This window comes from Numenius arquata, chromosome 10 (genome assembly GCF_964106895.1).
Source record: "Numenius arquata chromosome 10, bNumArq3.hap1.1, whole genome shotgun sequence".
NCBI lineage: Eukaryota > Metazoa > Chordata > Aves > Charadriiformes > Scolopacidae > Numenius > Numenius arquata.
The window spans coordinates 37,323,084-37,349,404 of record NC_133585.1 but is presented as its reverse complement, the minus strand read 5'-3'; the positions used below and the strand labels follow the sequence as shown (position 1 = coordinate 37,349,404).

At 37.3% G+C, this 26,321-nt stretch overlaps 1 protein-coding gene across 4 annotated transcripts in view; it reads right to left on the bottom strand.

The window, feature by feature from the left end:
- Window positions 1-14,159: 14,159 nt before the first annotated feature.
- The window catches only part of PRDM5 (PR/SET domain 5), an 84,197-nt gene continuing 72,035 nt past the window's right edge, over window positions 14,160-26,321 (bottom strand). For 3 of the 4 annotated variants that reach the window (XM_074154676.1, XM_074154677.1, XM_074154678.1), the window contains 2 exons: window positions 20,105-20,209; window positions 14,160-14,773 (listed from right to left, as the gene is read on the bottom strand). In XM_074154676.1, the coding sequence (XP_074010777.1) occupies window positions 14,609-14,773; window positions 20,105-20,209 (270 nt within the window). In that variant the 3' untranslated portion in view covers window positions 14,160-14,608. The remainder of the gene's footprint in view (window positions 14,774-20,104; window positions 20,210-26,321) is intronic. The other variant, XM_074154680.1, reaches the window with a different exon arrangement.

The window sequence follows — 26,321 nt, the reverse complement described above, 5'->3', positions numbered from 1 at the left end:
GATACTCTTTCTTCCTACTTGCCCATCTTTCCACACAGCTATTTATGCCACCCCTGTTTGGCTACCTCCCTTTATCAGAGCTGGGAACACCTGTTCTGCTGCAGCAGAAAAGAGGTAAGAAAGCAAAAAAGGAAACTGTCAGAGATCTTATTCAAGAGTAAAGGGGATTTGAGTACTATCTTACCCAGCCTGATAATTACAAAGAAATGGCAGCAGATGTAAATCATGATTGGGTAGGAGGTGGCCCTGCCAGCAAATATGATAGTCCTAGTAGGCTCTGTTCAGCAGGTCTTTTGCTGTAAAAATATTACTGCACTGAAGTGAAATATTTTGGCGCCACTCCAGTAATAACCGAGGCAGGCTACTGTTGTTCTGGAAGGAGCAACTTTTGTTCAATGTGATGGAAGCAGCCACTGCGTACTGGAGAGAAAATTCAGCAGAAATATTTCTTTGTTCTAGTATTCCAGACTGAGCCTTGATTTCTCTCCCTGCTGTCAAAAATAGGAATACTCTGTAAACAGGACCTTAGCAGCAGACAGTGGTTTGAATATATGTTGCCTTGATCTGGCATACCGCCTATTAAAACAGTTAGACATTTTTTTACAGCCACGAGACCTTCTGGCTTTACTCTGAGTCAGACAAGTTCACCTAAAACAAAGCACAGTGCAAGTTAGATCTAGTCAGAGTGCACACATTTTATTGCTGGAATCTACTGGGCATCTTAGAAACCCTGACATTACAGCCTAAGAGTGTAAGACGAATACAAATAATGAAAAAATGCTGGTAATTAGACTGTCCAGAAAAAGCTAACCGAGCACATTTAGATGTTCAAATGCATTTTAGATGCGTGTGCATCAGCCCTTTGGCAGCCAATAAACTGAAAAGAAAACATCAATAGTTTGCAGAAACAGAACACAGACAAGACTTAGCCAGATAGTGCTCTGGCTGCTAGACTCTTACTTCCTGGCTTGTCACTGACACTGTTACCTTATAAAGCAACACTGGGCACCAATTAAGTAGGGCTGTTATTCACCACTAACTTAGCAAAGGCAAAGAAATGAATGAGCTTTCCCAGGTTGCAGTAGTTCCAGATTGTCTCTCAAAGGGCTGCATCAATTAGTGTCACTTATTTGTCAGCAGTATGCCATGATTAATTGGCAAGATCCACATTTTTGTGTGCCTTACGTCATACACGGCTCTGCTCCCCCATCTGTTTTTATTGGTGTTTTAGACCAAAATGTTCCACACCATGTACCTTGTCAAAGCTATATTAATGTCTCACAATGGACTCAAGCTAAAACAACTTAAAACCCTACAGATTACCTAAATGTGCTGAAAATAAAGATGTAAAGAGAACTGACTGAAAGATTTAGTAGAATTGAAAGTTGAGACACAAAAAAGAGCAACAGACTTTAAGCTTTCTTCAGCAAAATGATACTGTTATGTTGGCAGAATAAGGGAATTTGTTGTCAGCACTAAAATATGTGGAAAAGTTTTTATCACTAATTCAGAATAAGTAGTGTTTTACAACCCCCCATTCCCCCCAAGACATTTACAAAGTAAATTGCTACTTAATAAGAAGTATGTCAAAATCAGCCTTAGGTTTCAGTTCCTCACATCCTTACATTCCTATTTAGGATGGCGTTTGAATGCCTCTTCCTTATTTCCTAAAACACATCTATATCTCATGGACTTTCACAGAAATTCAACATGCATTTAAATGTTTCCTTGGAATCTTAGTGAACACACACATACATGTATGTGCTCAGTAGTGAGTAAAAAAAAAAACCATATACTAAAGAGCAGCACACATGAACAACATATAACACAACCTTATGGTTATAACTGTAGCGAAGGCTTAATTTTCTAAGCACCATTCAACATTTATGTTGTCATTTTCACGTGTAGAGATCAATGTGCTTTAAAAAAAGGAAGTAATTAAATAAATGTTATTTCCCTTCTAGCCTTAACAGTCATTAGGACTTTTTATATGTCTTGTGATACCTGTCATCTTTCTGAGAGCTTATACTCAGAAATTGTGCCATTTTGAGATTCTAACCTTGGTTCTTTTAAAATACAGTTCTGGAGAAAAGGTAAAATATCTGAAATCTTCATGTTCAGCCTCCAGAACCTATCCGTTTCTAGAATCCATCTCAAAGCCCCAAGATCCATTTCAGAAGATGCTGTGAGGGACACTATTGCACTTACACAGAAATTATGCTTGCCCTTCCACGCTTCCTGCCTTTCTGATCACCCTTTTGATCATCTGAATAATTCAACAAATATTTACACTACTATCGTCTTCTGGCTTTTTGGTTGCATTGGCTTCCAAGTTCAGAAACATGAAAACAGTACAGTGGGCAGTTAGAAGTCTCGATTATTGGACCATCCATTAGTAATTCTGCAAGGATGGCACTTGTCTGTATTACAACGGGAAAGAGAAACTGGCAAATGCCCCTAAAGTTGCATATTTTTACTCTCAATACCTCAATTCAAAAGCATTATTTTTTCATTCAAAGGAACTACATTTTAATACATTTTTGTTGCTTACCCTTTGCCTAGAAGAAGTGATTGACAGTCCAGGTCAAACATTAAAACACCTGTATATCCCCCTTTGGTTTCCCCACAGGTCTGGAACATTCTCTCCGAGCTTGAATCTGAGCCCTTTTGGGTGAGCTACAGGATCAATTACTTTTTTCTCCTGAAGTGTCTTATTTTCTATTCCTGTGATAATGAAATAATGCAGGGGGGAAGAGGAAATGAGATGACCTTTTAGGAAACTGAATATTCCACATCAGGCATTCCCCCTAACAACATTGTTCGGTATTTAAAGTTTCCCACTGGGAGAGCCACTGCTCCATTATTAGCTGGGATAAATAAACTCCTCCCAAAAACAAGTCCTCCCTCAACCTGCAAGTGCTTTTATAGAAACAGAGCCTTCTGATAACTTTTGTGCTCCCTCAACTCAGAATTCTGGTGCTAAACAGAGAAGAAACAAAAGCACAGAGAAGAGGACAACCAGCTTTATCACTCAAAACTGAGTTTACAGTTTCGAGAGGTGTAAACGGTCTCTAATGTCAAATACAAATAATATCAAAAATACAACTAATGAAATTTTACTTCTATTTCCATACATGTCACAGCATGATAACAGCAACTCCTGGGTCCAGGAGTTGTGGTCTACATGATCTCTATCAAAGAAATAGCACAAGCTATCTTCAATGTCTTTGTCCTTCTCAGTTTTTATCTGTTGTTTCACTTCTCATAACAGCAAGCTACTACTTCCACCTTCACCAACATGACCTTTAAAGCCCCTGCTGCAATACTGCAGGCATGAAAGTGACCACAGACACCACAAAAAACCATAACCCAATAAAAAACAACAAAAGCAGGTTCTGACCTGAGAAATTACAGAGGTTAGGAACAAGGTCTACATGAGGCAGCGACACTGCATTACAAAAGCTTAATTACCAACAAGAAATGAATTTTCACAGGCTTTGACTATTTTTGTTACTTTCTTAAAATAAACAGAAAAATTATTCTGCAACATCATGCTAATGATGCAAAAGTAAGCACAGAGGAATCATTTTAAGAAAATGGGACATTCAGGCCGAAGTGCAGATAGCCATGCTTTTCTGATGGCTATAGACCATGCCTGCATAGAGGTTATCACACTATTGACACTGTTGGAAAAATAGCCTCTGACAGTTACTCATCCCATGCCGTTATGCATAACAGAGCAAAGCCTGGCTCTGAGAGATCTGTCCTTTATCTGGGGGTTTACTGGTGCCCAGAAGGCAGGTCCACTCTGTTGTGGCGCAGAAGTTGGCCCCATCCCTCACGTGCCATCAGCACCATGGACAGTGCAAGCCTGGGCCTCACAAGTGGCAGCACACCCAAACCGCAAACAGAACCGCCTCCGTGGTCACCCACTCACACCCCACGACAGCTTTGGCACAGCTTTGCTATGGCTTTTTCCCTGAATTTTCATGGCTTGTACCAGAAATATGTTGCATTTTTCCAGCAGGCCAGTTTGTGTGCATCAAGAAGAGAACAGGATTCCAATAGAGTAGTGCAATCGATGCAAGCTTTTGCCAGAGACAGTTTTCTAGTATCATTGGCTGCTAGGCTAGTTGAGCTGCTGACAGCAGTAGAAAACTGAAGAGGAAAAAAGCAGGGTTAGACTGGGCTTGTGTCTTTACCTCCATTTATTATAAAGCCCTTCAGTCTGCTCTGCCAGAACGCTCCCTGGTGCTAGAATACCTCCTCCTTCTAGGAAATCAACAACCTATTTCAAATTTCTATCCAATAATTCACTTTTCTCACTCATTTTTTAATTCCCAGCTTTGACCCCATGCTATTTATTTCTCCTTTCTTGTCCTTTGACTGTTATGTTTTACAAGATATAAGCCAAGACACTAAGTTATTTTGCGTTCACCACTATATTGCCACAACAATACTGTCCGGTAGGTCACTGTACATTACCTGAGTTTTTCTGTTCCCACTTGCACACTATGGACGTTAACACACACCTTTCTCTTAGTTCTGTAGCAAAATTCAAAACTGCACTGGCTTAAAAAACAGAAACACAACAAATGCGACAGACAATTTGAATGACTCAGAAAACCATAGAATGTATACAGAATTCTTCAATATCTGGGTCTGGATTTTCATTTTGATGCATATTTACTATATTCTACCTTGCAGGCTTACACACACTAATCCTCCTAGATGTATTCAGCACAGAGAATGACCCCTGGCCTCCAGCTTTGAAGCAATTAACTACTTCTGCACACACAGCAATATTTTAGATAGAAATTACAGGTAGCATTGGCGAAGTGTTATGCTGTAGAAGGCTCTGATCTGTTCACCTTATGACCTCAGAAAAAGTTCCCAAAGCTTTGAATAAATCAGTGGTATTTCACGTGCCTTATCATTATCTTTCAGTTCATGGTTTTCTGAGACAGTTGAATTTGAAGAGCAATTGTAAGACAGTAGGAGGATGAGAAATGAGGACAACTTGTAAAAAATCTGGCAGCTATGCCAGTTTGACAAACCTGGTTTAAAAACAGAACAAAAGAACTTCCCAAACCAGAGGGTAGGTAGAACAATTCTTTTAGTCACACAATGCACTCAGAAGAATTTGCAGAACATCCTAGCATATGCACTCCCATGTTTTTTTTTCTAGATAATGCAAATTAGTCCTAGATCATTACAAAGACTTTTAGTCTTAAAACCTGGATAATAATATGTCTACAGTACTTAATACATTTAAAATCCACTAGAGGGCAGAAGCATAGGTAAACTGATGAATGTGAAAGAGACGCACATAGACACCAGATAAAAAGAACCTCCAGACCCTGATGTTTTGAAATACATGTGTTTTGGGGGTTTTGGTGTTTTTTGTGGTGCTTTTTTTTTTTTTTAATAGGAGAATTTGACCATTTACTAGGGCAATTGGATGCATAATTGCATTTACTTAAACATATAACCTTGTCGTATGGTGACAATATGAATCTTATTAACGAGGTTCAGACAATTCTTCATTTGTTCTGAAACTGGCCTGCTTTGGTTCCACAGATAATCAAAATCACCACAATTCAGTCATTCATATTTGTTCACTGATTTCAGCTGGAAAGTCATTAATCGCTGCCAATGATATAGTGACTTTTGAAAACACACAGAGGAAGCCTGCATCCTCAGCTTGGCAGTGACATGATCAGTTTGTACACCAGCTAGCCCAATTCAAATAGAGCTGCAACTGGAGAGTTCAGATTCTCACAATCGGTATCTCATGCTGCTTGCTGACAGGACAAAATTGTCCTAACTGAGTTGGAAGCCTACAACCAATTTTCAAAAGACATTCAGTTATTCAGGGCTACAGCCATAAATAGACTTACTCCCAGACATTCTTTCACCCAGCAGAATCTACAGTCCCAAAATAGATGCCAAGATTCATCTTGTAAAACACATGGAAAGTATATGAAAACAAAGTACAAGAGGGAAGTTGGTTTGTGTAACCGGTATAGAGTCAGAATGATTAGGCACTTCATTTCAAAGCAGGTAAGGGATTCTCTTCTCTAAATCCTGTTCTCTGTGGTGCTCAGTAAGGACACAATTAGACAGTAGAGAAAACCGCCCACTTCCCTCCCTACTAATGTTATCATTATCTAGAAGATGAAAAATTTGTTTTCTGTTTTCACTCTTCCCCATTAGAGTAATGACTCCAATGTAGCTTTTTTGGGGAATCCAACCCACAGAGTCAATATAAATTAATGCGTAACTCACACTGGAGAAATCTATTCATACACAGGGATGTTTCTGTTAGTCTGTGGACACGGAATCCACATCCTGTGTTTCGCTAACAGGTTGTTTGATGAACCTCATCAGTGAAAGGCCTTCTTAGTACTGTCAGATTTTCCTCACAGATGCAAAGCAGAGACAGACTGTTCTCAGCCTAACACACAGAGCAGGTTTTCATCCTTTTCAATATAAAGGTGGAGCCGATTTGTCTTGTTCGATCATTATGTAAAACTTAAGTCATATTCATAACATCCCTTTCCTACCATTTTAATGTGTGTATGCACATGCATGCATACAGATGCAAACTTTTTAACTTAAATATATTGCTTATGCCTATTGTAAACAGTGAACTCCATGACTATACCCTTGCATATGTACTGACTCTAGTGAATTATTTTTCTTACACTAGTATAAATCAACTTCCCAAAGCAAAATAAAGGAAGTATGAGATGAGAACAAGAAAACACTTTCAGTTTTCTCAGACTATATAATGCTAAAATCTGCAGCAGCTGTGGATTCACCTAAGGTAAGTCTGAAATGGAATACAGACCAAATGATTCATCTGTGATCTATTTTGCTTGGTTTCTAGAAAATGTTGTTCTTTATGTCTGGGTCTTCTCAAAACACATAGTGAGGGACAGCAAGTGGAAAAAGAGAGGGTAAAAACAGTCACTTTATCCAGCCAGGATCTGCTTTCAGAAAAAGCAAAGGCAAATGCCACAGCCATTTGGAGGGCACAGCAAATATGTAGCTCTAAATTCTTCTAGGGTAAGTGTCTTGGTAAGTGGTTTTTATCTTTCTGAAAATATCTTTTGAAGCAAAACATTTAAGTAATTATCCTCTATTGATAAGAAGATGAACTATGGCTAAAATGAACAACAACCTTGTGGACACGAGTATCCTCAGCAGACCTTGCTGGACTCTAATTTAGGAAACAGCAAAATTAACCATAGGAAACTTGCAATTACAGAAACAACTACTTACTGGACTTTTATATTCACAACAGAAGTTACTAACAACTATGAAAGTCTGCTAGCAAACACATACATGTTCAGCTTTCTTAGGTTTTATGAATGTATTCACCTTACTAATAACTTCAGAAAATTATCAGTGCTGCGCCCAGGAGTAACAATTTACAATCATGACTATGGACTCCACAACCAGACTATTAATCTTCTATTTCTGGAAAAATCTCGCCTTGTAACATATAACTGGAAACTAGTTGCTTTACTGGCTAAGAGCTGTATTCTTCTTGCTGATGGCATTTTAATATCTATGAAGGGGATATGGTTGAATGGGAAAATACCATCTTCTACTGTTAGTCTTCTATAAATAAACTGTCATGAGCTCATCTTAAAAGATAAAGATATACTAATATATATAATAACATCCTTATACTATTATGACTCAGAAAATAGAACCCTGTTCACTGTACATAGTGAGCAATCACAAGGCTGGTAGCTAGTAGACTGAAATTTAAGTATGATGATTCTTTGTCTAATTTTTTTTTTTTTAAATTGAAAAGTATTACAATCTCAACTGAAAGAGTAGATCACCAAATATATAGCAGAAAGGTACCATTCTGGTACAAAGCAAATGCACTAATTTATACCAGGGAAAACCAACATTTTTTAAATTTTCCTTCTGACAGGACATTAATTCTTTAAGTATAAAAAGAAACCACTAAACTTGCATACCAATCATAGTAATTTTTCCATCTGACCAAGAACAGCTAACTCTTAACCAACAGGTAGCCCCTTTGCCATCTCACCAATGATCAGCTGAGTGACACTCAGTTTTATGGTGGCACAGCAGGCTTGCTTTCCACAGACTGATTTTTAGAATCAGGAAAACAAAAATGAAGACCAAATCATTAATTTCATAGCTTTTTTCCACTCCAATTCTCATTTGCATTCTGAGTCCACATTCAAACCTTACTTACCTTACTATGATTGCTAAGCTGATGAAAAATATCAAAGCAAAGAGAAGAAATCACTGATTCCAGCCATCCTTGCTGCATGGTAAAGGAGTGGGCAGAAGAATTTACAGAATCTTTGTTGTGCATGTCAGTACAGCTGGCCTCATTTGTAGCTCCAACAGAGGGCTTGTTGATCTTACGGTCTTTTTCTATATTTAAGAGCTAAATCTAGCCCTGTCATCTCACACAAATATTTTGGAACTGGGTGAGGAGATAGTTTAGAAAGGGATAACCTCACCTGTTTGGCTTACTGACAACTACCCTAAAGGCAGAAAAAACTGCACTCATTTGAGAAAGACTCTCAGGCCAGGTCACTAAAAATCCTGCAGGATTTTCTCTCAGATATACAGAATGAGTTTAGAAAACAAAAGTATAGGAAGAGATTTAACGGAAGGTGTTCTTACGAGACTCAAGGATGCTTAAATTGCAAGAAAGAACATGAAAGCTCAGGCCTTGGCACCCTTTGCCCGGAATAACTGAGTAATTCAATGACATTTCCTTTCTGCAAAAGCAGAACAGTAGAAAGTGCCCTCTACGTAAGCTCTCAGTGTCATCTGAAAAAGATTTAGTTATCATAAACTAAACTCTGTGCTTAAAACCAGGAAGGAAAGGCACATGTAGCCCTGGTTAGAAACAGCAAGCTCCAATAATCAAACACAAAAAGCATGCATCTTATCTTTTTGTAAAGATTAGTGTAGTTTTAATTTAATAATTCATCCTCCTCTTGCATTTCCTAGATTGAATTTGATTAAATACGTATTTTCAACCTCAGTTTTATTATTCCAAGTTTTTAATAATTTAGTTGTAAGTGATAGAGATAAAGGAAGAAAAAGAAGCATGTGAGATCTGTAATCACAATTTTTTTCTTCTGTGCCCAAAGGGCTTTTATTATTTGATCTCAGCAGATTCAATCCCCAGTCTACCTACTATGAAACTGAAGAAATTGCGTACAGATGTAGAAGATAAAATAGAGAAGAATTCTTCTGAGTTTTATCGTGGTATAAATGATCTGTTAACAAAGTCAGCATATACCAGACAAATGGACCTCCATGTTTTAAAGCATTTAGAAAAAAGATGACATTTTGTGAAATAACTTTGGTGCTTCTTGACTTGCCAAGTGGATTTATGATCCACCTTGAATTTGGCAGATAAACTTTGTTGATGAATATTTTAAAGTGTGAGGCATGACACAGAAAATGACCACAATATTAGTACCAAAGACTTAACGTGGATAATGCTGCAGTGAAGTTCTCTAATCCAGCAGCAACATTACCTGTTGTGGCACTTCCTCCCAGTTTTGTTTGAACAGCTGTTAAACTGGAAATGAACTTGTGGATTTAAGGGCTTACAATCTTTTCCTTGTACAAGGATAAGCAAAAAAACCAAACCCCGACCCACAAACCCAAAACAACTTTTAATGGCTCCTTTTGCTGAATGCTCTTCCCAAAGAAAAACAGAAATTAAAACAACCTCTCTTCAATTATTGTTCAGGAAACAACATGGTTGCTTCAGCATGCAACAAATGGAATAAGAAAATTGTGAAACAGTTTTTCAGTTTACTACTTGCCAGATCTCCCTGATGCTAGCTGCTATACAAACACACCAAGAGACCCTTTCATTACTTCAAAGATTTTATGGCTAAAGGGTATGAACACATGATCAAAGCCATTTGAGATATAGCTGTTTAAGTTAACTGTATTGCTCAACAGCTGAAACTCCACAGCTAACCATGTATTTGCTCGTGATACAAAACGTGTATGTCTCGAGGGAAATTAATCTTACATAGAACCAACACAACGTATTAATAAAAGGTTACAGTTTTGTCTGATTGATTTGTTGGTTGGTTTGTTGGCTTGGTTTGTTTGGTTTTGTTGGTTTGGTTTTTGTTTTGTTTTTACACAAAAGAAATATTGAATTAAAACTGGGACATTTTCTGGTTATTTGCAGCCACGTTAAATTCACAGTCCTCAAATACTGCTTTCCCCATCGAGTCCTATTACCCTATCAGTAATTATCAAGCAATGCTCCTATTATTATTACCACATTCAGTATAGTAACTAAGAAAAGGCAAGTAAAAGTGGCTATATAGGCAGAAGAGAGAGATTTTGTCTTTAAGAGCTCGGGGGCTAATCAAGAAGAAACCAGTGATGAGAGAAAAGAGAAAAACAGAGTTATAGCAGTTTTTGCAAATGGCGACAGTCAGGCAGCAGATCCTGGAACATAATGCCTGCATGCTTCGGAGTTCCTCAGAAACATTCTTTCATAGGTCTCATGCTTGTTCTGGAAAGTGAAAAAGTCTAAGAAGCCATGGACCTATTAAAATGTCTTCTCAGCTAAGTGTAACTTGTTCTATTTTTAAAGATAAAGATTTCAATTCTCTTCTCACTTGCACTCAAATGACCCTATTGACTCAAAGAGCAACTGTTTTCCATCTATGCTTGTATTTGTATAGAACTGAGTTCCTGCTTACAAGGACATCCCATCAAGAAAATCCTTCAGAACGCAGTCAAATTCAAAAATTTACTTAAATTCCACTGATTTCCAGGAGCACACAGAAAATCAGGCTTCAGAACTCTACAAAACTGTGATCTCACCTTTTCAGGCTAGACTGTCTTTTATATACCTGACCTATATAACAGTTTATGCATCTGTCTGAAACACCTGTGAGATGACACTGTGGCAACTCTTACTACTTTTCTATTAAATTGAAGAATAATGCCTAACTCCAGGTTATCTTTTGGCTAGTTGTTGGAAGGATCTCCTGGTCTTACAGACTAACACCAAGACATTTTGTTTCCATCCTTCAAAAACATGCCATATCAGGTATCAGTTGTATACAGTAGAAAGGCAGTGCGCATCTAAATTGTTATTATTATGTACAATGCATCTCATGTACATTTCTAAGATACGCTACTGAACTAATTTCTCAAAATCCTATTCCACTTAAGTCACACAAAGACTGAGAGTAGGGACAACCCTCTCAGGACTCAGTTGACTCCAGCTGCAACTGAACATTGCACAGTCAGTGCAGAATGACTGCATTCATCAAAAGTCCAATAAAAGTATTGGAAGTTTCACTTTCAAACGAATATACTACTCAATAACACACTTCTTGCCTACTCCTATTGCACATCCAAATCAAAGGGTTTTTGCTTAAACTACAAAGCACTTACCACCACTTTCAAGGTGGGCATCAAAACATATTACCGCATACACTTCTACCAATAAGTGAAATAATAAGTAGCTTTGGGTTTTTTTTTTTTCCTTTTTCTTACTATCTAGACTTATCTGAGGTGATCAGACCCAGGACAAGTGCAGCAATGGAGAACCAAGAATATTTTCTTGCCTACCTCAGCTGGAGTCCACAGAGACAAAAAGACCATCAAGTTATCTCCTCCACTTGTGACACAGGCAGTAGTTTTCCCCTGGTGTTTTTTCATCACTGGAGGGTGATGACAGTTTTATGTCTTGCACAGGCTCTGATCACAGTCCTGTTGTAACATGAGAGGTAGCTGAGGTTAGCAAACTCAAAGACGCATGCTACTTGAACATGGACCTGTTGGAGCAGGTCCAGAGGAGGGCCACAAAAATTATCAGAAGGATGGAACACTTCTATGAAAACAGGCTGAGAGAGTTGAGGTTGTTCAGCCTGGAGAAGAAAAGGCTCTGGGGAGACCTTATAACGGCCTTCCAGTACTTAAAGGGACATCATAAGGAAGATGGGACAGACTATTCAGCAGGGCCTGTTGCAATGGGACAAGGGGTAACAGTCTTAAACTAAAAGAGGGTAGATTTAGACTAGATCTAAGGAAGAATGTTTTTACGATGAGGGTGGTGAAACACTGGCACAGGTTACCCCGAAAGGTGGTAGATTTTTTCCTTTTTTTTTTTTTTTCTCCTTCTGCTGTTCTCTATGACTTAGTTTGCATTGACCAAATGGAAGAAGGAAAAATATGAAGGAAGAAAAATATAAAAAATTATCATCTAAATTATTCTACGACTAAATTCTTGATTTTTATTGATGTCAAAAAGGTAAACTAACAAAAAAAGTCACCTTTGCAATGTCGTCCCACCTGAGACACATCAAAAAAAGTTAGCAATCTAATGCTTCTTGCAGATGATTAAGAACATATAGTTAAAACACCATCACACATCTCAGTATATGGTTCTGATTGATTTTGCTACCTGAACACTTAAATTATACTAATTTTTATAATAATTGTAGCAATAACTTAAAAATCTCCAAACCTAGAAATATACTAGTCTGATAAACTCTCTAACAAAAGCTCTCCAAATAAAAAGAGGAAGTATTCTGTCCTCAGCTTATGATGCCTATTTGTACTATACTTGTCTTACACACATACAATAAATATATTTTTTTATATGAAAAATGACCTGTATGGAACTGTTGTCAGACTCCACGTTTCATGTACTTCTCAGGAAACAAAAAGAGCATGAAGATGACTTAGTAGGCTTTTACACATAGGCGGTTGCCACAAACAAATGAAATATTAATAATTACACTTCTTCTTCAAAATCTGCAGGAACCCTAAACAATTTAGAAACAATTAAGCGTATGGACTACAACAGGCAAAATGAATGCAATAAAATAGTCACGTGTTACTGAATAATTATAATTCATGAAACAGCAACCATGCAGTTTGTCTTCAAAACTAATACTGCGAAAACCTACTAAAAATATAGGAAGACAAGTTCAATATTTAATTAAAATTAAAAAGAGCATAGAGGCTATTACATAACACCATAGAGGTTATAACATAACACATAGATGTAGTGATAGGCTTTTCTGTCACACACCAATGTAACACAAAGTCACTTGTTCCACACTGAACTGATACATTACAGAACAACACTATATGAAACTGGGTTCTCCACATGCAGGTCTTCTCCAGGATCCTCTTCATAACAGTGAATATCCTCTTTATATCAGTATAATTGCTGTCGTCTGTCTACATGTGATAAACAGATTTGAGTAGAGGTTTTTACTGTGAGATAAAGAATTATGCTGTTCATTTCAGCATAATTGTCCCCCTGCAGTTCAGAAAGAAGCCAAATTCCTTTCCCATGAAAACTAGAAGCAAGATGTCCCAACAAAACACTGACAGGTCCAAAATGAATATTAACAGTTTACTAATGACAGAGCCTTACTATTAACTGCTGATAACTCGGGAATTGCACATGCAATCACCTTCTGAAGTTACAGTTTTACTGTCCTTGTAGATAAAAATTTTTTGGTTATCTAGCTGTGGTACAAGAGGGCCTGTGGGAACTCTTTTTCAAGAGTTTTACTGCAGTAAACAATCTGATAACATGAAGAATTTGATTGTTACTTAGTTGTAAAGCAGTATTTTTCCAAGTGCTCATTAATAGAATTAAGAAAATCAAGGTAGTTAAGTAGGATGAAAAAATCCAGGGCACCTGATTCAACAGGAAGAAACACTCTAGGAACCAGCTGTTCACCAGGAAATCACGTACATGTTAGACTAGGCAACTGTAGCTGCTTAAGCCACTCTGTTAAGATGTCTTTTCACTTGTCTTGCCCGTCACAATGATGAGTATGAATATAGTACTTAAACTAAATTGCTCAAAGTTTTCACTTCAGTCTTGTTTCATCTAACCAGAAGAAATACACCCTCCTCAATGCTCATACAGAAATACTTATCGTGATAGATTTCCACAGTTTCTGTACCCATACGTTTTGGCATCTCAAGAACCAATTCAGGTTAATGAGTTTCATCTAGTAATGAGAAAGCTGTAAATAAAATGAGACAAAATCATGTTGTAACAAAATGCAGAATTAAGATCTGAATAAAATATGCGTGGATGCAATCAACAGTCAATGAGAATGACAAATTCTGCATGGTTTCAAATTAAAGAATTTTAATGGAGTCTTGAAGCTTAGACACAGAAATACATTTGCAGACAGCCAAGGGTTCCGTTCCAAACGTGTAGGCTTTCCAGGTAACACTACCAATATCTAAGTTTCTAAGGCTGTAATTGAGAAGGTGAAGTTTGCTTAAAGCCTTTTTTTTTTTTTTTTTAAATGAGGATAAAATTTTCCCAAAGTTCTTTTATCTTTTTATCTTCAACTTTTGTATTTTCAAGCCATGTTTTATTTCAGGTGAATGTCCTTCTTTGGTTCTCATCCTACTAGAATATTTTTTAAAAAGTGGGGAAAAATAACATGTGAATACATTACAGTTGTTTCTCCTGACTATGCTTACTAGTCAGGTGAGAAGTCTGGAGTTTGTACATGTACAAATGGAGCACAGTGGAATGTGAGATCAATTCTCACACACACTGTAATTAGCTGTCAGTTTCACCATGGACATTTTCCATGTGCACTTTGAGGTAGTCATTTCTTGTAAACTTCTTGTGGCAAAGCTGGCATTCTGCCATCGGTCGATTGGGGTTGTGAGTCAGCTTGTGTCGGATCAGCATTTTCTTCAGGCTGAAGGACAGATCGCAAACCTAAGGCAGTGAAGACAAAGACACAAGAAGTCTTAAAACTTCAAGCACGTATAATGCTCCTTATATTACATCACTGAGGCCACAGCCACACATACCTGCAATACTTAATAAATGAGCTCATCTTTGGAAGAATAACTGCTTCAGAGAGCACCTTAGAGATTATCATTCTGTCTTTTATAACGTCTGTTGTACATTAACAGTGGTACCACAGGCACAGCGATAAAAAAAGGGGGGGAAAAAAGACCCAATCTTCAAAGTATCAACACACCGAGCTGTCCCGGTTACATTGTGTTTTTTCTTTTAAAACCTATTATTCTACCTGGGATGCAGCAAAAATTATGACAAAGTGTCACAAGCCTCTGTCAATTCAACCTAAAATGAAATATTTCTTCCCTGACCTCCAGAATGACATCTGTGAGTTCCTAAAAAATCAGTTCAAATTGCTCAGTTACAAGGAGGGAGGAATGAGAAAAAAAGAGGGTCTGAAGGCTGCAAGAAAGTAATTATTGTAGAGGAAAAGTCATTGTTCCAATCTTCCTCTGCCTGGCCAAGAAAACAGAAGACATCTGGCAAATGAAGGTGCAATTCCTTTGCTGTATTATCTGGTGTGCTGCTTCCTTTCCTCCACTGTACTCCAAGCAGTCCAGTTCATTCTGCCATTTGAATAAATGGGTAGAGGGATGAGGGGCTCTGCCATGCTAAAACCATCACTTCTTACAAAGATTCCTATACCGAAGTCAAAATGAAAGGTTAAGAACAAGTTTAAAAGTTCGGCCAAGAGAAGTTAGAATAAAAAATTAAGAATCTGTAGGCAAGACATTAAGTCAATGGAAATCATGCAGTTATATTGTCACATTCACCTTCCATCCAGGTACTTATCGTAAACTTCTTGAAAAAGAAAGCATGCTCCTGATTTAACTGAAGTAGGCAAGAGTCATATAATTAAATAAGAACAAACATCCAAAAGCTTACAATCGTAGAATTCCACGTTCATTCCAAACAAAAATGTCTTCCATGCAGAGGAAACTCAAGGAGCCCAGCACAATCCCTCTTTAAAAAAAATGAAGTTTTAAATTCATTTTGGTATCAAACTAGTAATGAAAATGCTGAATGATTACTGACTCCTTTTGAAATCAAGACAGAGAAATAGAAGTGACTATCCACGTAGATGATCTTGACCTGCAGTATATGTATTTTATCCCAATTAAGGCAAAACCATACATTGACCATAAAAAAAGGCAATTGCCAGAGGCAAGTTTTGTACCAAAAAAGTTTTTCCCCAGACAAGAACACTGAATGTGCTGTTGCAATGGAACAGTTTAGAATTTATGACATGATGTAATTCCGAAGACTTTTATACAGCAACTGTAACTCTTCAACTTTTTTCCCCCTAAATGTGTAATTAGCTCTTTCAGACTCAAGCAACAATCACCCTTTTGTTATGCAACAGTGAATGTCACTTACAGCATCCACTGGTCAGGTCTTAATATTGCTTTTGCCAAGTACCATTGTCTATTCCTCTTCCACGGAACACACAAAGTGAACTCCTAATGTTTATCTAATCATAACCATCGTGCTTGCTCACAAGTCTCAACATGTTAAAAGTATCACATACTTGTAAACACAACATGTTTTTGGGAAGCCAAGAAGCCGATCAATGATATACACACATGCAAGATACATATGTGTTCTGTGTATCTTACACACACCTCTTCATTTCTAAAGTAAACAGCATATAACACAGTCCTAAAGTACACTTTTCTTTCAGTTAAAATGCTCATGTAACAACTAATATAATGTGAAGGGTCTAGCATGCTCTAACTACCTAACTTTTTCAAAAAGAACATGGAATGCACAGGATCATTACTTAAAGATATGTTATGTCTTGTGCTGTGCTTATACATAAAAGTTTGGGGTTTTTCTAAGAATTTACTTCATATTTAATTTTATAAGCAAGACTGATATTTTATAGATTTACAGCCATGCTTGCTAATGGGCACCTGAACTCTCATTAATCTCTTCAAAATGATCAAAGTTTTGATGGAGTAGGGAGGATGGAAAAGACTGACATCTAAAAGTAAGTGTAGGGTCAACTAAAGGCAGAGTGGAGGAAAATACTGTACTGGAAAGAAACCAGGACAGGCAGTACCTGACCCTTCTGCCCCCAAAGAATAATCTGTTGTCTCTGAGGCAACTAAAGTTCAGTTGGCCTTCCACTAAAACACAGGCTGGTCCTCAGATGACAGAAGTCTAATATACTAGGGAAAAAAAAAACAAAAACGTTTTGTATTTCCATATTTCAGTTATTTTCACTTTCCTATATGATATTTACTAGAATTTTCACCTTAGAATGGGAATATTCAATTTCCACAACTATCAATGGGCTGTGAGAGCTTTGAGTCATTAACAGTTAGTTCTGAATATGCTTTTGTTGACGGATAAGACACAGAAATAGCCACATAAATGAAGTGTAGCACCTTCAAACAGGGTACAAGGATTACTTTTACATGTCACACAAAATCCTGTATTGTAACGTCTGTTCCAAATGCCTGAGAGAGAGGAGAGTTACAGAGGAAGAGAAGATATGGCTTTTACTTCTGATTCTGGAAGAAAATTCTGTTTAAAGCAAAAACGCAGTCCAAAAAAATTGGTGTGTAATAGTTTATACTGGGTGGGGGAGAGGTGCGTTGTCAAGTGAAGCCTATTCTTGAGCCCATAAAATACATTTCTTTTTTTTTTTTCCCCCAATAGCCGAAAGGTTTTTTTCTTCACTTCTGAAGGCAATTTCTGTTTGTAAATGCTAATGGTACTAAGAAATAAAGAAGATTCTGAGACCAAATGTTAATATGTTAATTAGAAGAGCTGAATAGTTTCTATGACTGCTTCTAATGCCAGCTAGGAAAAGAGACCAAACCCCTCAATTCTCTTAAGACTTTTGTCTTTCAGTGTGGCTTCAGTTATGATTACATTTATGAATATGCTAATCATTAAAAAAATAGCCTGTTTTTCACCTATACAGGATTCTTAGTAGGTCTGGGCATTGGACTTAGGGGCTTTTCCAATTACTTTAATGAGTAAGGACGTGCCAACACTATGCCTTCGCCCCTTAAAAACATGGAATGGAAATACGGAAAAAAATCCAGAAAATAATAACAAAGAAAAAATTATGAACATGGGAACTCGTCATGCAAAGCGTTGGAAAGAGAAACAACTTCAGAGAAGTTAACTAAGAAGGAACACGGCACATGTACAGAAAGCAATGAATGGAATAGTTATTAACCCTTTCTGCTAATGAAAGAACTAAAAGACAGTTATTGAAATTCCATTCCATTAACCTGACACTCTCCCCTCCCCAAAAATCTCTTCCCACAGTTAAGAATTTGTGGAAGTTGTTGCCATAAATTACCACTCAATTCATTATAAGGAAAATAATGAGAACATCTACAGCTATCTTTAGCAGGATAAAAATTGTAAGTGAGAATACTGGAGTGTAAAAAGCCATCTTTAGCACTGGGGAGCCAACAGTAAACGTCTCCCATGGGTACATTCTTCTGTAAATGTCCACTACTGGTTTTCCTGTAACTTCTGCTGAAACATCTGGTAACATGCAATGTGCAACACAGCTCTGCAGGAATGGTCTGCTCTCAGTGACATTTACTATGTCCTCAGCATCTGCAGAAGTGGAACCTAGATGAAACAAGGAGTAACTATCGAAAACAAAACTTTCAGCACCTTCCAAGTGTGCATCTACCAGCAGATCATGGTAGGCACCTGGACAACTGAAAAGCGTATGAATGAACAGTAGAAGGAGCTGCTGTTAATGTTCAAACCTCAAAAAGTCAGCAATCTTTGCACTGTGCCACTGGCAAAAGACTAGCACTGAGGAATAGTTTTGGTGAAACATGGCAATAATCTAAAGTATAAAAAAAAATGTCCAGTAAATGAAGGTACATAAAAATTCTCAGAGAAGGACTAGGACTAGACAGAGATTACAGCTGTTTCTAGAAATACTATGATTTGGGAAAATACAGTTCTATCTTATTAGTGAGGAAAATTGAAGGAATAGTTGAAGCAGTAAAGCTCTTATTTTCAATTAAAAACAGAAAAAAAAAATATAATCACCATCACAAATTGGTCTGAAAAAGCACACTGTGAATCCAAAACCAGCAAATCTTGGATCCACAGTGTGGGAAAAGTTGCATTTACAGTGCATGCTAGCCAACCACTGATAAACAGTACAGCAATCTGAAAGCTGAAAAAGTTATTGACTATGATTTGGAATTAGAGAAATCCTCAAGGTACTGTCTACAGCCAGGCTGAGATTATCCCAAAAGAATACAGCAAATCTCCTGACTCGTAGACATCAGAAAAATATTGTAGCTGAAATTTTTCATTAAATTAATACATTTTATTGTCAATGAAATGTCACCAGATTATTTATTAGAAGCCAGATCAATTAACAACTTACGACTTTCATGCCAAGTGGTTATTCTAATTTTGCACCTAATTTTAGAAATTTGTGAACAAAATTACAACTGTTCAGACTGAGCCATCTAGGATACAACTGAAAGCCGGCAGCTCCCTTGTGACTAGCTCATTAAAAACTAGTATCACAAAACAAAGCATAATTCTACACTCTATTCTGATGCCCTTCTCTAAATCCTCGAGCAACAACTCAAATTCTGGCATTTGATAATTCTGAAAGACATTCTTTTCAAACAGTTTCTGCATATTCAGCCTCCCCGCCTACCTTCCAAAAGCTGTGAGATACACTGTATGCAGGATGGGGGACGCTGAATGAAAGGTACTTGACAGTGATCTATGAACTGTAAGACGATATGCTGTGTCTCAGCACTGCAAGCATACAAAGCATCCACGATTTCTTCATTGAACAATAAAAAAACAAACCAATTACAAGCAGATGTTGAAAATATCAGACCAAATTTCACTAAACAGAAATTGGAAATTCTGAATTATTTTTGTGTCATTGAACAACATCAGAAGCATTCAGATTCCACGTAATGAATTAAATGCCTTTTCCTATAACCCCAACAGCATGAATTTGTAACTTGCAACATCCAAATTGCATTAATAATGGTGAAAATAACTCTTAAGGGATCCAAAACCATAAAATAAAAGGGTGTGCAATGCTCTTGGCAACTGAAGAGGGTACATAAAACTCCCTGAATGGTATTTCATTACTTAGGTAATCAAATACCATACAATGTGTAACTTTATGCCACAACCAATAGGTGCAAGGCCGTAGTCTCACTGCAGTTAAGTCCTGCTGCTGCACTGAAGTCAAGAAGACAAAGGGACAGATCAACTCACATCACACTGAAACGGCTTCTCTCCGGTGTGGGTTCTCATGTGCTCATCTAGTCCTCGCTTTTGACTGAAAGCCTTGTTACACTCTGAACATTGGTACGGCTTTTCCTGTATGAAATGACAACAGTGAGTGAAAGTGAGTCAAGACAGAGCCCAAGTCATTAAAGGAGTGGAATTCCATGCTGGATGGTGCAAGTTTTATATTCTCTCTAAGGGATTACAGTCAGTGAAAACAACAGAAAACAACTTACAAATGATTAAGTGAAAGCTGGGAAAGCTGTGTCCTGACAGTTTCCACTTCAACACCCACTTATGAATTAATTATCTGTTCCAGTCTTTCAATCCCAGCCATTTTGGGAGTCTGGTTTTTGTAATGTGAAAGGTACAGAAACATAAAATTCCAATGTACTTTCCTTTATCCTCCACAAAAGTTTAAAGCATAAAGTCAAGTAAGATGTCTATAAAAACCTCAGGTTTGTTAGCATGTTTCCAAGCAGAGGAAGAGGTGAGGGGAGGAAGTAGGGTACAAGGAAAGCTTGTGGTAGAGAAAAAAAAAAAAACTTATTTTGAAACGTGGTGACAGGAGGTTAATCACATATTCATTGCAGAATCTCAAAAGAAGTGCAGATGGCAACCAAGCCATCTGTATTTTTATTAGAACTATTGGTTAGCAGCTACTGTAACACATGATGTTATAAAAGTTGCAAGCTCACTGACATCAAATAAATAATTAGAGATATGTATGGAAAACCACTTATATAGGTTTTCTTCTTCAATATAGAAACTTTTATATAAGATGTAATTCTTCCTTTATTCCACTAGTTACAAAAACATTGTACAGAAAAAAACCATTTAAATAAATTAATTCAGTCTAAAATTTAGTATTATGACACTGCACATTGCCTCACTAAAATTTTGATGCTCTAGAGGCACCTTTATTTTGAATCAAACAATTACACTTACTCCACTTTTATCCTACTTTTTACTATGGTCCCTAATTCTGTATTGCTTAAGTTCTAAAGATGGGTATTTTAGGCAACAAAGTAAACATTTTTTACTAAATTAAATTGAAAACAAAGACTGAAAATCAATAGGCAATAAAAATGCTAAGTCTGTGAATTAGCAAATAATAGGCAGCAATCTTAACGGTCTTTTGGGAAATAACATGGGATCCAAGGATAAGCGAGAAGGAATAACTCAGGTTAGGTGTTGAAGCTACAAAGTGAAAAAAATCTCTGGTTATTGAATTCCTATTCTTAGTATGTACGGGACAATCAGTTCTCCATATATTGCTGAATCCTGCCAGGTACTCAGCATAAACCATGCAATGGACTATAAATCAGTGTTGTTCTGGTAAGTCCCAAGTTCTGTCTTTAGAGCAGCTCTTCAGAGGTACAGAGACCTCAGCAGGGGTGAAGACTGACTGGGTTCTTCGTTTTGCTCTAGTTGCGATGGACTATCCTCCCATGAGGCTTCCTAGAAAGGCAGTGTCATAGACAGAAACATCCCAGCTTTCAGTGGAAGGAATCCTCTAGCTCACCATAAACAGGTCATAAGCTGTATACACAGGGAAAAGCAGTTCCCCAGCAATTTCTATTTCAGATTTGAGTAAGCCATGAGATAAATAAATTGAATTTCAGTACGATGCAAGACAAATCTTTCTACTGACACAGGTTGAGTACATGGTGCCAAGCTGCATATAATCAAACTGGCCTAAAGGGAAGCCACTAATGAGGTTTTTTGTGGAAGATCCTCCTTACATACGTTTATCATCTTTGTGGGTTTTCATCATTATCTTAATTTTGTAATTTCCATGACTCTTCAGTATAGAGAAAAACATAACAAATTACCTAAAAAAGATCTGAGCTGATCTTAAAAAAAAATAAAAAATCATTACCTGGACCAAAAACTTCATGTCACAGGGAACTTTGCTAAAAGAAGACTACAGAATTCACGGAGCAGGTCTGTAATTTTTACAGAAATGTACAAATAAGCCATATGAAAAGCAGGTTTCTGCAACGCCCCCTTAAGTTTTGCATTGTGGTTAACATAAACCACATTTTCTGTGAGTTCTCTGAAAACAGCCTCTCTCTGTGTAGGTTGTTCCACAGAAATTGCAAAGTAAAGTATACGATGTGTACATCTTAAAGACCTGTGAAAACATCCATTATTGCAAACCGTACCAGGTGAACTTGCTCCCTTTTTATCATCTTGTTCTTCAGGTATCTGAAGAGTTAACTTGGTTATAATTATCTTATTCATTTCAGAGTTAAAAGGACTTCAGTATTCCATTTCTGAGAAAGAGCCATTATAAACTCTGGGAAGCTGAAGTCACAAGCGCAGGCTGTAATATCTTCCCCAGGGTTATGTTTAGCTATTTGTATTACTCTCTATGGCAAAAAAAAGGGTATATCTAACCATTCCCTTGGCATTTGTATTCAAATTCACATATGTAGTGCATGAAATGCATCCAAAGCTGACTTTGATCTAATTTTAGATTCCTTACATCTGTATATTCCAGTGACTTCAGCAGACAATTCTGATTCACACCAGCCCCCTCTCCCCTCTCTCCACTAAGCTAAGCTGCCCTTCATTCACATTTGTGTCTGTTTCAGTAAAATCAGTAGTGTTGTCCAGATCAAAACTTGGCCTTAACTTTCTCTCCAGAGAAAAAGACTTTCTGTCGGTTTTGAAGAAGACATCATTCTCAGAGATCAATTTCTTCAAAACAAAACATTCTGTGCTTTTTGTCTTCTCTCTTTCCCTTCTTCCCCTCGTATCAAATTTCCATTGCACAATACTTGGAGAAGGCAACACTTATAACATGGAAAAGATGATGTTGGCTTGTCATAACCACCACTGCTCTAAACATGTACAGAAAAATCATAGATAAAATCCACAGCAATAAGTCTGAAAAAAAGTCAATGCCACCACAAAAGGACAACAGGGACCAACGATGAGTTTGGAAGAAAGCTGGACAAATTTAAATCACCAAGCAAAGGGAATAACCTGCTAACTGTCAACAAAACAGGAGGGCATTGGGAAGATCATATAAGTCTGACTTCAGAGGAGTTAGCAACTGCTAGTACTATAAATCTACCCTCTGTTCAAAAAGCATCTGCTGGGCCATGACTACGGTGGCAGCAAAGCCAAAGGATTACACGTGTTTTCTTTTACTGATGATATAAATGAGGAAGGGAGGAGGAAGAATGAGAGAGACAGGATGTAGCTGATACTGCAGTGATTTAACATTACATTTTTAAGGATATGAGGTATAAATAGAAATATGTAGGTCAGGCTTTATAACCTTCCTGCCCCTAAACAAAGAAAGGCCAAGGAGAGCGCAAATGGGCCTTGGTATTCTGCAAGGTGCTTCGTTGTAAGACTGAAGCTCCCATTTCTGATGATTTTCGCTTCACTATGTTAAAACTGAAAGGAATTCAACATTTTACAACTGCGACAAATAAAACAGTGCCTGCAATATGTACTTCATCTGTCTGTGGATAGCCAAATCATAAATGACTACCTTGGATTCTATGCAAATTGTGCTTTGCATTAGAAAGACATCAGAACACGACAAATTCTCAAAGCCATTTGACGCCACCTTTAACAGATTGATAGAACGTGTACAGAGTATCCTGCAACCACGGCAAATGGAAATACTTACACAGAATATTTGAACTGCTAACTGCCGCTGCAGTTGACTGTATCTCCCTTAAGAAATATAAATACGTTATGTATATTAGCTTAGCACTAATGCATGTGGTTGTTTCTGTAAACCTGGTAAAAGTGATTACACATGAATGACTTTGATATGAGTATCTCCAAATAGCTCTAAATTCAGTTTTAAAAAGCTATCACATGAGCTCAACAGCAACAGCAAGAAAGACATAATCTAGACAGTACTATATCCAAATAAATCATAGCTGAAGATTCAAATAAATGAGAGTTAAGAACAGTTCTAGTAACTTTCCAAGGCGGCAGGAGCAAGTTAAAACTGGGCTGAATCCACACTCAGGGGTGTTTCTTCTTTTCTTTTTTGGTTAAATTAATTTACTACAGTGATTGCAGACGATCCTTTAGTTCATCTAGCTTTTTTTTTCCTTGTTTTTAATTGCTTTCATTATTCTAAAACAAAGAGGTTTCCTTTGCTCCCAAAGAGAAAGTCCTATATTGTCTACATATGAGATGTAGATACAGTAACACTAGCTGCTTTCAAACCTTTTGTGGAGAAATTGAAAATATTTGTATTAATAAATATCATTTGCTGTTACGTGTATTTGTATTATCACTTGACTACAAGGTTAGTAAAAAAAAAAATTGTTTTGAAAAAATCAGCAAGAATGAAAAATCATAGCCTAGAATGAACAAATATGACCAGCCAAACAACATTAAAATCTACTAGTCAGGCTTGCAGCTCCCAAGAGCTGACTTCTCAAACAGAATCCTGGAAATCCTATAGCTTTGCCAACCTGAAAACACAGAAAAGACAGTACTGTTAATCACAGGAGGACAGTGACAAACACAGACTTCAGGAGTTATTATCTAAAGGGTACCTTAGGCATCAAGGGAATGAGGTTAAGTTTAAGACACCTGCATATTTCACACAAACCCTTTGCTTTGTGTGTTTTAAGACTTGTCCTAATACCAGTAACACTTTTTTTCAATTATTACTTATTATTAATGTTGACGTGTCCCTAAAATCACACTAAGGAGCTCTTCAGGGAGTTGTATGTGGCATGTATCAAAGATAGTGACCAGAACAGGTATCAACCTGTCAAAACCCCTACCTGAATGTGCACTGAAGGCTCAGGGCTACAATAGCCTGAAAAGCATGATGTGAGGGGACTGGAAAGAGTCTGGCCTAACACAGGGTTCATGATGCATACCCATAAGCAACCCACAACCTACCTTGTGGCCTCACTAATAGCAAACTTCTACCAGAAGTTAAGCAGAACAGCAATGAATCAGTAACAGAAGTCCTAGAGAATCAGACGGATCTTTCTGCTTGGTGTAGAAACTCCCCACAGAGAGTGTCAGACCACGCTGAGGGCCAGGCCAAGCGAGTCATTCTTTACAAGAAAACCTGTTAGAGAGCAGCTGTGGTAATAGACCTTTGAGCCTCAGCAAATTCCAGTGTCAATGCACAGGTTTTGTTTTTTTTTACGTTTAAGAAGAGTGATGGGTGGTTTAACTATCAATGAAGTGGTGACACACAATGTATTGCTCAATTCTTTTTGAAAAACCAGCTTTCATCTGAATCGAAGGACTGCGAATTGAGGTATAGTGTAGTAACAAAGGCAGGAAAGTGCCTACTGAAACAAAGGTGGCTTATGTAGCTGATGTTTAGCTACATTTCAGCCCTAAAAAAAAAAAATAAAAAAAAAAAAAAAAAGACTAAGCTGATTAATGTCAGGAAAAAACCAAGTGATACTTTCTGCTAGGTCATCACCACTAGCAACACATCCCCCATTGAGAAGAGAGGCAAAGGTGCTTAAGAACACAGATGGTGCGAGTTAATGGAGTCCAGTTCTGTATTTAAGTGTCAAAAATGTGCAAGAACTAACAAGATGCTCTCTTAGTAACTGGAAGGTTTTGGAAGTTATAGCAAGTGGCTCACCCACAGACAAAGGCCTACTTAAACAATCAGACTTGCATTAAATTACTAAAGTAATGTTGACACAGGAAGACAAAGGCTGATGATCTTACAACTCCACAGAAGTAGCAGGGATTTGAATCTTATAATGATTAAAAATAAACAATCGCTTTACAAGTACACATTTCCTCAGCTGAGAAGTAAAATCCTTTAAAAAAATACTTCCGATAACTAGAGCAAACACGGAAACTTTCCTATTGAAAACAATTGTGACAGGATTTTGGCAAATTTAACCAAGAAGTCACTTTTATTAGAAGTGACTGATGTTTTTCTTAGAGAACTTCTCAATCAATTCAGTTCTGGGTGTTTTGAAAAAAGTAAATCTGAAATTCCTGGAATAAAATTTGTCATGAAAATAAAAACATGCATCTTCACTGAAATGCCTGCCAGAAGAAAAAAAGGTCTATTTCTTAAAAAAACTCTGGTATATCCAATTAGCTGGACTTTACCAATAACTTCCCATTTTCCACATTAGTTCTGCCTATTTGCTACCTACAATCTGTCAGGCTTTTGTTTCTTTGAGTTTTTTTTAAACTGCTGAAGTAATTTCTGCCCCTAAAATTT